Below are 12301 nucleotides of genomic sequence, written 5' to 3'. Positions count from 1 at the left end.
TCAGTTATATTATACAGAGGAGACATCACCGCTCTCCAGATATCAGTTATATTATACAGAGGAGACATCACCGCTCTCCAGATATCAGTTATATTATACAGAGGAGACATCGCCGCTCCCCAGATATCAGTTATATTATACAGAGGAGACATCACCGCTCCCCAGATATCAGTTATATTATACAGAGGAGACATCACCGCTCCCCAGATATCAGTTATATTATACAGAGGAGACATCACCGCTCCCCAGATATCAGTTATATTATACCGGAGGTTATTGTTGGTCTCATGGTTTCTGCCCTCGCGTTTCGCTGCAGGGAGAAGGCTCCTGTTCACGTTGTTGTGGATCCGGTGTTGGGGAAGGTCCTGCGTCCTCACCAGCGGGAGGTAGGGAGCGCTCTTCTCTGTGGCCGGTACATGAGGCGTGGGTGGGTTGTAGATCATGTCGCTATCTCTTCTGCAGGGGGTGAAGTTCCTGTGGGATTGTGTGACCGGACGCCGGATTCCCGGGAGTCACGGCTGCATTATGGCGGATGAGATGGGGCTGGGGAAGACCCTGCAGTGTATTGCGCTGATGTGGACCCTCCTCAAGCAGAGTCCAGACTGTACACCTGAGATTGACAAGGTGGTGGTAGTCTGCCCCTCCAGCCTGGTGAAGAACTGGTACAGCGAGGTGGGCAAGTGGTTGCAGGGCCGGATTGAGCCCCTGGCCATTGATGGCGGTTCCAAGAAAGAGATTGACCAGAAGCTGGGTGAGGAGGTGACCTATAATCGGCAGTGCGCGTCTGCTGACTCCAGCGCCGTGAGGTCGTATGACTGGGGGAGGGGCAGTGGAGCTGATGGCGCCCTCTACACACTCACCCCCGTTACTATGTGCTCCCATCTCTCAGCTGGATTCATGCAGCAGAAGGGGCTGCGGGTTCCTTCCCCCATCCTCATTATTTCCTATGAGACGTTCCGCCTCCATGCTGACGTTCTCCATCAGGGTTCGGTGGGTTTGGTCATTTGTGATGAGGTGAGTGATGGTGGGGGACATCAGTAGAGTGTTGTGTGATTGTCTCCATGTTCTTCCTCTAGTGGCTTTTTTTTTTTTTTTGTTCAGGGTCACAGGCTAAAGAACTCTGAGAACCAGACGTACCAGGCGCTGAGCCGGCTGCGGACCCTGCGGCGGGTGCTCATCTCCGGGACCCCCATTCAGAACGACCTCCTGGAATACTTCAGCCTGGTCCACTTTGTCAGTGCCGGCATCTTGGGTGATTGTGGGGGGCTGCGCGGCGTCTTGCCGGATGATGGCACAGGGACGGTGTCATGGCAGAGACACTTCTGTTATTAACTGGACATCACCTTTCACCGCGCAGGAACGGCAAAGGAGTTCAAGAAAAGGTTTGAAATCCCCATCTTAAAGGGACGCGACGCAGACGCCAGTCCGGCCGATCGAGAGAGAGGAGAGGAGAAGCTGAAGGAGCTCATCAGCCTGGTGAACAGGTGCATGCCGCCATAATATTTGAAGGGGGAAGAGGTGAAAGTTCTGTGCCGACTGTTCATAGATCAGGGACGTATACTGCTCGCTCTCTCTTTTTGCCCCGGCGGCGCCCGCTCTCTTTTTGCCCTTGCGGCGCCCGCGCTCTCTCTTGGCCCCGTGGCCGGCCCAGCCATGCCCCTTTATTGCCGCTTTATTTTCTAGGTGCCTCATTAGAAGAACCTCTGACATCCTGTCCAAATATCTTCCCGTGAAGATAGAGCAGGTGATTTGCTGCAGGTGGGTTTTCGGAGCGCTGCGTTGGGCAGGGCCCAGAGATGAGATGAGCCGATGACATGGTCCGCACCCGGGCCTACCTTGTGTAGGACGCCGTCTGTGCAGTGATTGTTGTGCGCGTGCTGTGTTTTTTTTTTTTTTTTTTTTTTTTTTCCACTTCTCTGATGTATTTTGCAAGTGAGCAGTGTATACATGCGGTGTGCCGCAACACACAATGCACAGATCTCCGTACAAGGCTTGTATGTTGTGTGTAGGCTATGCTTGTGGCTTGGCTGCGTGTGTAGGCTGAAGTGTGTGGGGGCTGCAGTGCGTGCGGGCGTGGGCTGCAGTGCATGCGTGCGGGCGTGGGCTGCAGCGCGCATGGTATTATGAGCTCATTTTCTGCTCCACCAGTTGAGAGTTCCCCTTCCGTTCTCCCTCTGGTGGTGACAGGAGGTAGTGAGGTTCGTTTAATAGGTAGTGATCTGCCACCTGGTGAGGAAGATAACGATTGGATCTCTGGAGTATCAGACTGGATATAAGACAGCCGACGCCCTATCCTGGTGCTGGTGATTCAGTCTGCTTCTCACGTCTTGGACTCAGCTCTGTTCCAGTCTTCTCAAGTTAAGTTTGTTTTTGCCAATGTTCATACTTGCTCTTGTTGGTCAATTCAGTTTTTGGTGTGGTCAGCCAGCCCGGCTTGGCTGTGCTGAATTTCCACTCCTTATTTATCTGTATTTGCCAAATTACCTTTTTTTTTGTCCCTTATTAGATTGGCCTCTTTTTGCTCTGTCTCAGAATATTCTGAGTGCTGATATATTCGGAGAAGTCTAGTGACTTCAGGGTTAATTTTGCTATCAGTTGTGTTGGACATTTTTGTAGGGTTTTTGGCAGATTGCAGACAGCGTCTTTCCTTTCCTATCCTCTCTAGTTAGTTTGGGCCCCACCGTTTGCTCAGCCTATTTTCCTGCCTTTGTTTGTATTTTCATCTTGTTTCACCATCAATACATGTGGGGGGCTGTCTTTCCTTTGGGGTCTGCTCTGGGGCAGTTTTCCTCTTTTCCTGCTTTAGACTTATTTAGTTCTTCGGTTGTGACGAGGCGTCTAGGACCAACGTAGGAACGCTCCACGACTGCTGCTAGTTGCGTGTTAGGATCAGGAGTCTGCATAGTTACCTATAGAAAGAACACCGTGGACACCGCATCTGGAGGCACGTTTGCCCCTCTCCTATATACTGACAAGCTCATTACCTTAGAGAGATCATTCTCCTCAATGCCTAAAGCACCATCGTCCTTTCTGATAGATGCCTATAAGCTCTACACAATCTATATACCACACGTTACTGAAGAAGGTCACATTGACCGAAACGTCTTTTTTTGTGTACTCCAATAAACCGCCTTACAAATACCTTTAAGTTCAGTGCTAGGTTCATATTTGTCTGCATAGTTACCAACCTCTTTGGTTTTCTGAGACTTAGCATTGTTGTTTTTTATTTCCTCCTCGGCGACCCGTTTATAACAGAATCACCAGCCATACCGCAGATTCTAGGGTACTCAGAGCAGGGAAAGGAAAAAAGGAGAAAAAAAAGCGTCAGAATTTTTTTTTTTTATGTGCATTTTTTCCTCTTTTTCTCTGGGGCCGTAGGAGGATTTTTTCCTTAATGGAGATTAAGCAATTGTCTGATCGTGTGGAGCAGCTCGCTGCTGAAGTGCAGGAAATTTCCACCAACCTCATTCAGTCACATGCTGCTGAACCCAAAATCCCCACTCCTGATGTGTTTTCTGGGGATCGGTCTAAATTTCTGAATTTTAAGAATAATTGTAAATTATTTCTTGCCTTTAAGCCTAACTCATCGGGGAGCTCTGTGCAGCAGGTTAAAATTGTCATCTCCTTGCTGGGCGGCGATCCCCAGGATTGGGCGTTTTCTCTGACACCTGAAAATCCTATTCTGACTAATGTGGATGCATTTTTTCAAGCCTTGGGGTTGTTGTATGATGAACCTAATACTGTTGATCAAGCTGAGAGAACCCTGTTGGCATTAAACCAGGGTCAGGATTCTGCAGAGTTGTACTGTCAAAAATACCAAAAGTGGGCGGTCCTTACTACATGGAATGATAATGCACTGGCAGCTCTCTTTCGGAAGGGTTTATCAGAGACCGTAAAAGATACTATGGTGGGATTTCCTGTTCCCTCTGGTCTGGATGGCTCTGTCATTAGCCATTCAAGTTGATCGGCGCTTACGTGAACGTAAAACTACACGGGAGGCGCTGCCACCTTTTGAACAAATGTCTGAATCTATGCAATGTGATGGGGTTTTGTCTAGGGTGCAACGTCAGGAGTTTAGAAGGCGTAATAAGCTGTGTTTTTTCTGTGGAGACGCCTCTCATACTATTTCTGTCTGCCCTAAATGAGAGAAACGTTTTGCACACACATTTGCTGTGGGCAGTATACAACCTAAGTTCCTTTTGGCAATTACTCTGATCTGCTCCTTATCCACGTTTTCCACTAAGGCTTTTGTGGATTCAGGAGCAGCGTTGAATCTGATGGATTTGGACTTTGATAAACGTTGTGGTTTTTCCATGACGCCTCTGCGGACGCCTATTCCTTTGAGGGGTATTGATGCTACTCCTTTGGTGGAGAATAAACCTGTTTTGGACCCAGGTGACAATGCGAGTTGCCCCAGACCACCGAGAAAATTGTAAATTTTTGGTGCTGCATAATTTGCATGATACTATTATTCTGGGTTTTCCTTGGTTGCAAACTCATAATCCAGTTTTGGATTGGAAATCTGTGTCTGTGGTGAGTTGGGGTTGTCAGTGTGTTCTTAGGGATGCTCCTGTTTTCTCCACCTCTCCTCAGTCTCATGATATTCCTGATTATCTGGATGATTTCTCTGATGTATTTAGTGAGAGCAAGTCTGCGTCTTTGCCTCCTCATAGGAGTTATGACTGTGCAATTGAGTTGATGCCTGGGTGTAAATTTCCCAAGGGTCGACTTTTCAACTTATCAGTACCCGAACATGAGGCTATGCGATCCTATATTAAGGAGGCATTGGAGAAGGGTCATATTAGACCATCCTCTTCACCTTTAGGTGCTGGGTTTTTTTTTGTGGCCATGAAAGATGGTTCATTAAGACCGTGTATTGATTATCGTTCCCTTAACAAGATGACGGTTAAATATCAGTACCCGTTACCTCTGATGTCTGATTTATTCTCCAGAGTTAAGAGTGCCTGCTGGTTTACTAAGCTTGACCTCAGGGGGGCGTATAATCTTATTCGCATCAAGCATGGGGATGAATGGAAGACGGCGTTTAATACTCCGGAGGGACATTTTGAGTACCTGGTGATGCCTTTTGGGCTCACTAATGCCCCTTCTGTCTTCCAGTCCTTTATGAATGATATTTTCCGTGACTTTGTGGATAAGTTTTTGATCATCTATCTGGATGATATTTTGATCTTTTCTAGTGATTGGGATTCTCATGTGGAACATGTCCAGACTGTGTTCCGGATTTTGAGGGAGAATTCCCTGTTTGTTAAGGGATCGAAATGCCTCTTTGGTGTACAGAGGATTTCATTTTTGGGATTTATCTTCTCTCCATCGACTATTGAAATGGACCCGGCCAAGGTACAGGCCATTTATGATTGGGTTCAGCCTACTTCTTTGAAGGCCCTCCAGAAGTTTTTGGGTTTTGCTAATTTCTATCTTAAATTTATAGATAATTTTTCTAGTATTGTCAAACCACTGACTGATCTGACCAAGAAGGGAGCTGATGTGCTGAATTGGTCTCCTGAGGCTATCTCAGCATTTCAGGAGCTTAAGCGGAGATTTACTTCAGCTCCAGTTTTGCGGCAGCCTGATGTCTCACTTCCATTTCAAGTGGAGGTAGACGCTTCTGAGATTGGTGCAGGAGCTGTTTTGTCCCAAAAAGACCCTGTGACTTCTAAGAGGCATCCCTGTGCCTTCTTTTCTCGAAAGTTCTCCCCATCTGAACGCAACTATGACGTAGGGAATCGGGAATTGTTGGCCATGAAATGGGCATTTGAGGAGTGGAGACATTGGTTGGAGGGAGCTAGACATCAAGTTGTGGTCCTCACCGATCACAAGAATTTGATTTATCTGGAGTCGGCCAAACGCTTGAATCCTAGACAGGCTAGATGGGCCTTGTTTTTCACGCGTTTTAATTTTGTGGTCTCTTTTCTTCTGGGCACTAAGAATGTTAAGGCAGACGCCCTTTTTAGGAGTTTCTTTGCTGATTCTCTTAATGTGACCGAGCCTACTACTATCCTAGGTGAGGGGGTAGTTCTTTCTGCCATTTCACCCGATTTGAGACGCGCCCTAGAGGAATTTCAGGAGGATAAACCTGAGCATTGCCCTATGGGAAGGTTGTATGTTCCTGACCAGTGGAGAAAGAGAGTGATGTCTGAAGTCCATTGCTCCGCATTGGCTGGTCATCCAGGTATTTTTGGTACCAGAGATTTGGTGAGTTGGTCCTTTTGGTGGCCTGCCTTATCTCGTGATGTCAGGAATTTTGTACAGTCCTGTGGGACTTGCTCTCGGTCTAAACCCTGTTCTCGTTCTAGTGGGTTGCTGATGCCCTTGCCGGTGCCCAAGAGGCCATGGACCCATATCTCAATGGATTTTATTTCTGATCTTCCTGTCTCTCAGAGAATGACTGTTATCTGGGTGATTTGTGATAGATTTTCGAAGATGGTCCATCTTGTACCACTCCCAAAGTTGCCATCTTCCGCTGAGTTGGTGCCCTTGTTTTTACAACAGGTGGTTCGGTTACACGGGATTCCTGAGAACATTGTGTCCGATAGAGGGGTCCAGTTTGTTTCCAGACTTTGGAAAGCCTTTTGTTCCAATCTGGGAATTCAGTTATCCTTCTCCTCCGCGTTTCATCCCCAGACCAATGGGCAGACTGAGAGAACAAACCAGACCCTGGAGTCTTATTTAAGATGTTTTATATCTGCTGATCAAGATGATTGGGTCTCATTTTTGCCCTTGGCCGAATTTGCACTTAACAATAGAGCTAGTTCTGCCACCTTGATGGTCACCCTTTTTCTGTAATTTTGGGTTTCATCCTCGATTCTCTTCAGGGCAAGTGGAATCTTCGTCCTGCCCAGGTGTGGACACTGTGGTTAAGAGAATGCAGCAGATATGGGACCAAGTGGTGGATAAGTTGTCACTCTTTCAGGAAAAGGCCCAGCGTTTTTCCAACCGGCATAGGACCATTGGTCCCCGGTTTAAAATGGTTTGGTTGTCGTCTAAGAATAGTGCTATGAAGGTTGCATCTCCAAAATTTAAGCCAAGATTTATTGGACCTTATAGGATTTTGGAGATTCTTAATCCTGTTTCTTTTCGATTTGGCTCTTCCAGTTACGTTCAAAATCCATAACGTGTTTCACAAATCACTGTTGAAGAGGTTTGTTGAGCCAATGGTTCAATGGTCACCAGTTTCCCCGCGTTCAGTTCTTGCTCCCTGAGTTTCGAGTCCATGTATATCAGCTTTTTATTTCATGGTAATTTCTATCTGGAATTCTCTGGAGGCGTGTCCATAGTCTGATCTGCATAAATTACCTTGTCAGCCACGCCTCCTCATAGCTGATATCTGTGGACCTGAATCTCGGGGAGAAAGAACTGACTGCTGGGGTCCTGGAGCCTCCCAAGAGGGATTCTGTGCTTGGGATATTGGGTCTGTGCACACATGAAAATATCTGCGTCTCTCTGCAGGAAAAGTGTATCTGCAAAAACGTATGTGAATGGTGAAAAGTGCAGAGATTGGGGGCTCTCTGTGGTGGGGGGTGCTGGGGGGTGCTGGGGGGCTCTGTGTGCTGGGGGGGCTCTGTGCGGGGGGTTGCTGGGGGGGGGCTCTGTGCGGGGGGGTGCTGGGGGCTCTGTGCGGGGGCCACGTGTCATAATTTATATAGCGCCAACATATTCCGCAGCGCTTTACAGTTTCCAAACACAAGTCATAAGTAACAACGTTAGCAATACAATACTTACAGCCCAATCAGCCGCTCCTGCTGGTGAGAGCTTACACTCTACAGTGAGGTGGGGGAGATACAGAGTACAGGGGCGTATATACAATGGTGTATTTACAATGATGGTCCGGCCATCCTGAGGGAGTGAGGGATGGATGGAGATAGTGAATGGGCTACACACACTTACACAGAGAATGACTGTGATTAGTGACCGTGATAGGCCGCTCTGAACAGATGTGTTTTGAGGGAGCGCCTGAAACTATGCAAGTTGTGGCTGGTCCTGATGTCTTGGTGATGTCTGCACTGGAGCATGATGGCAGAGGCGTCGCTCGGCCGGGGAGATATTCTGTTTCTCCCTAGTACAAGTCAATGGGTGAAGAGAAGGTAACATGGGGAACCTCTGAGCGGGGCCCTTTACACTCGGCTTTGGCACTGGGGGCAGCTGGTGTGGGACAGTTGTCCTGCCTAGCGGTGACAGCATGGCGCTCGCTGCCACCATTCCTGTGTCCCTCACTGGGCAGTCGCAGGATTGCACAAATGCAAGCTTCTTAGATGGCACTTGACCACTCAACCCCTTGGGGTACACGTGGCCTCTCACCCCCTCCTCGGGGATACACGTGGCCTCTCACCCCCCCCCCTCCTCGGGGGTACACGTGGCCTCTCACCCCCCCCCCCTCCTCGGGGGTACACGTGGCCTCTCACCCCCCCTCCTCGGGGGTACACGTGGCCTCTCACCCCCCCCTCCTCGGGGGTACACGTGGCCTCTCACCCCCCCTCCTCCTCGGGGGTACAGGTGGCCTCTCACCCCCCCTCCTCCTCGGGGGTACACGTGGCCTCTCACAACCCCCCCCTCCTCGGGGGTACACGCAGCCACACCAGACAACCCCTTGACCTGTTTTATCCCTGTGCAGGCTGACTCCTCTACAATTGGAGCTGTACAGAGGATTCCTGAAGCAAGTGAAGCCCGCGGAGGAGCTGGCGTCTGGCAGGATGAGCGTCTCCTCGCTGTCCTCCATCACCGCGCTGAAGAAGCTTTGTAACCGTGAGTAGCAGTGATGGAGATGGCAGCAAATGTGCCTGACACACTGTAACGCAGCGTTTCCTGCCGCAGATCCTGCCCTGATCTACGACAAGTGTGTGGAGGGTGCAGATGGCTTCCAGGGGGCGCTCGGCCTATTCCCTCCGGGGTACAACAGCAAGTCGGCGGAGCCCCAATTATCAGGTGTGGGGATCAGTGGTCCTGGCTGGTGGGGTCTCGTTTTTGGCAGTGACTGACCCCGCTGCTGTCTGCAGGTAAGATGCTGGTGCTGGATTACATCCTGGCTGTGACCCGCACTACAAGCAGCGACAAAGTCGTCCTGGTCTCCAACTACACGCAGACGCTGGACCTGTTCGAGAAGCTCTGCCGAGCGAGGAGGTAATGATGGGTCCTAAACACCGGGGGGCGCAGCGGCTGCCCTGTATCCCCCGGGGGCGCGCAGCGGCTGCCCTTTATCGTTCAGAGAAGAGCGACCGAAATGGTGACCGGTCTGCAAACCCTGTCTTATGAGGAAAGGTTGCAGGATTTGGGAATGTTTAGTTTGCAAAAGAGAAGACTGAGAGGAGACTTAATAGCTGTCTACAAATATCTAAAGGGCTGTCACATTGTAGAAGGATCAACTTTATTCTCATTTGCACAAGGAAAGACTAGAAGCAATGGGATGAAACTGAGTGGGAGGAGACAGATTAGATATTAGATGGGTGACAGTGAGGGTGATCAATGAGTGGAACAGGCTGCCACGGGATGTGGTGAGTTCTCCTTCAATGGAAGTCTTCAAACAGTGGCTGGACAGACATCTGTCTGGGATGATTTAGCAAGTCCTGCTTTGAGCAGGGGGTTGGACCAGATGGCCCAGGAAGTCCCTTCCAACTCTATGATCGCCGGGGGGATGGGGAAGGTGCGATCCCCCGGGGGGCCACTCTCAGTCTCGTTCTCTCTTTCAGGTATTTATTTGTCCGACTGGACGGGACGATGTCTATTAAGAAGCGAGCGAACATTGTGGAGAGATTTAACAGCCCCACGGTTGGTTCCAGGGTCACCTGCAGGAGGTGGCTCACGCTCGGAGAGGGAGGCAATGCTGCGGGGGTCTTGGTGCCCCATATTTCGGTAACACATTGCACTCTTTCAGAGCCCGGACTTTGTCTTCATGCTGAGCAGTAAGGCCGGAGGCTGTGGCCTCAATTTGATTGGAGCCAACCGTCTGGTGATGTTTGACCCTGACTGGAATCCTGCCAATGATGAGCAGGCGATGGCGCGAGTGTGGAGGGACGGCCAGAAGAGGATGTGCTTCATCTACCGCCTGCTGTCGGTACGTGCACCCCATCACTCCTGCAGGGGTGCCCCAATCACTCACTAATGGCTGCCCTGCCCCCAGACAGGGACCATTGAGGAGAAGATTTTCCAGCGTCAGACACACAAGAAGGCGCTGAGCAGCTGTGTGGTGGATGAGGAGCAGGACGTGGAGCGCCACTTCTCTGCCGGGGAACTCCGGGCACTCTTCACCCTCACTGAGGACACCACCAGTGACACGCATGACCGGTGGGTTCTGGACCAGAGGAAGGTGCTCACTACTACTAGGGGAGAAAGAAGGGGCCTGGGCTCAGGGTTCCCCTTACTTTCGCCCGCTCCGCTCTCGCATTTGCTGGCCCGCTTTGCTCTCTCGCTTTCACTCCGCTCTCTCGCATTCGCCGGCCCACTTTGCTCCCTCACTTTCACTCCGCTCTCTTGCGTTCTCCCGCCTGCTATCTCGCTTTCACTCCGCTCTCGCCCCGCCTGCTCCGCGTTCGCCCGCCTGCTCTGCTATCTCGCTTTCACTCCGCTCTCTCGCGTTCGCCCGCCTGCTCTGCTATCTCGCTTTCACTCCGCTCTCTCGCGTTCGCCCGCCTGCTCTCGCTTTCACTCCGCTCTCTCGCGTTCGCCCGCCTGCTCTGCTATCTCGCTTTCACTCCGCTCTCTCGCCCCGCCTGCTCCGCTCTCGCATTCGCCGGCCCGCTTCGCTCTCTCGCTTTCACTCTGCTCTCTCGCATTCGCCGGCCTGCTCCATCTCGCTTTCACTCCGCTCTCTCGCGTTCACCCGCCTGCTCTGCTATCTCGCTTTCACTCCGCTCTCGCGTTTGCCCGCCTGCTCTCTCGCTTTCACTCCGCTCTCGCGTTCACCCGCCTGCTTCGCTCTTGCATTCACTCCGCTCTTGCATTCGCCTATTCATCCGCACTTTGTCTTCTTATTCTCCCTCGCAGGTTCAGATGTCGTCGCTGTGTGAATGGGCGCCAGGTGCGGCTTCCTCCGGACGGCACAGACTGTACCTCGGACTTATCGCAGTGGTATCACTGTTCTGATAAGCGTGGCCTGCTGGACCCTGTGCTGGCGGCGGCCTGGGATGCTGCGGTTACATTTACCTTTCACCAGCGGTCACATGAAGAGCAGCGAGGGCTTCTGTAGCAGCTCTGCTCTGGGGTCCAGGCTTGGTTTTGGTGGCGGACTTAAAGTGATAATCCCACTATGTAGTAGGTGTAATAATATTAGCAAATACCTCCAATTAGAAATGTAGTATAGTTCTTTTGATTTGCTATGTCTCTTTCCTCAGGTGCAGGAACTTATGTATCCATGGCTATGACCACTGATAGTGACAGCTAGTTGTTGTAACCATAGATGCCCAAGGTCCTGCACATGTGGAAAGAGATATAAGCAATCAGAAGAATTGTACTACATTTCTAATTGGAGATGTTTGGTAATATTACCATACTGGGACCTGGTCTTGGAGATGGAAATACCCCTACAGCTGTGTGTATATAGTGATGATAAAGTGTGGCGGCCCTGTACTGGTCCAGGAACAGCGCCTCTTGCCAGCCATGGGCTGGGAACGGTACTGCTGCCCTTGTAGTCAGGTGTCGCACTGTTCATAGAAACAACCGTCTCTTTAAAGAATAAAAGGGAATGTGATCCAGCTGTGTGCGTCTCCTCCCTACGATTACAGATGGGGGGGTGCACTCTGCCAGCAGGGAGGGAGTTTGGGGTAGGGGGAGAATGTGTTGGGGTTAGCCATGCCCAGCCAGGTGGTGGTGGGGAGAATGTGTTGGGGTTAGGCCACGCCCAGGTGGGGAGGGGGGGGATAGGTGGTGGTGGGGATTGTGTTGGGGTTGGGCTGCGTTCCACCAGGTGGTGACGGGATTGTGCTGGGGTTGGGCCGCACCCCGACAGGGGTGTGGGGGGATTGTGTTGGGGTTGGGCCGTGCCCTGCCAGGTGCTGACTGCTGACCTGGGAGGAGTTGTGTTGGGGTTAGGCCACGCTCCGCCAGGTGGGGGGGGGGGGGGGGGGGATTGTGCTGGGGGTAGACCGTGCCCCGCCAGGTGCTGACCCAGGAGGAGGGGTGTTGGGGTTAGGCCGCACTCCACCAGGTGGTGACGGGGAGGGGGGGGATTGTTGGGGTTAGGCCACGCCCTGCCAGGTGCTGACAGGGGGGAGGGAGACCGTGTCGGGGTTAGGCCGCGTTCCGCCAGGTGGTGACGGGGGGGGGATTGTGTTGGGGTTAGGTTGTGCCCCGC

The 12301-nt window shown here is 51.3% G+C and overlaps 1 protein-coding gene across 2 annotated transcripts; it reads left to right on the top strand.

Moving 5' to 3' along the window:
* Nucleotides 1-295: 295 nt before the first annotated feature.
* On the top strand, nucleotides 296-11702 carry RAD54L (RAD54 like). Of its 2 annotated transcripts, XM_073563950.1 has the most exons (13): nucleotides 296-386; nucleotides 463-751; nucleotides 890-1014; nucleotides 1102-1252; nucleotides 1358-1484; nucleotides 1684-1758; nucleotides 8630-8760; nucleotides 8830-8940; nucleotides 9012-9135; nucleotides 9702-9780; nucleotides 9887-10066; nucleotides 10133-10296; nucleotides 10996-11702. In XM_073563950.1, the coding sequence occupies exons 2-13, from the start codon at nucleotides 526-528 to the stop codon at nucleotides 11195-11197; spliced, it is 1695 nt and encodes a 564-aa protein (XP_073420051.1). In that variant the 5' UTR covers nucleotides 296-386; nucleotides 463-525; the 3' UTR covers nucleotides 11198-11702. The 2 variants fall into 2 exon arrangements, with proteins under 2 accessions (XP_073420051.1, XP_073420050.1); XM_073563949.1 differs by having other exon boundaries at nucleotides 463-1014.
* The last annotated feature ends 599 nt before the right edge of the window (nucleotides 11703-12301 follow it).

Source organism: Dendrobates tinctorius, unplaced genomic scaffold (genome assembly GCF_039654945.1).
Source record: "Dendrobates tinctorius isolate UK_male_01 unplaced genomic scaffold, ASM3965494v1 ptg000410l, whole genome shotgun sequence".
Taxonomy (NCBI): domain Eukaryota; kingdom Metazoa; phylum Chordata; class Amphibia; order Anura; family Dendrobatidae; genus Dendrobates; species Dendrobates tinctorius.
Note: the sequence above shows the minus strand (reverse complement) of the source record. Positions and strands in the feature narration are given on the sequence as shown.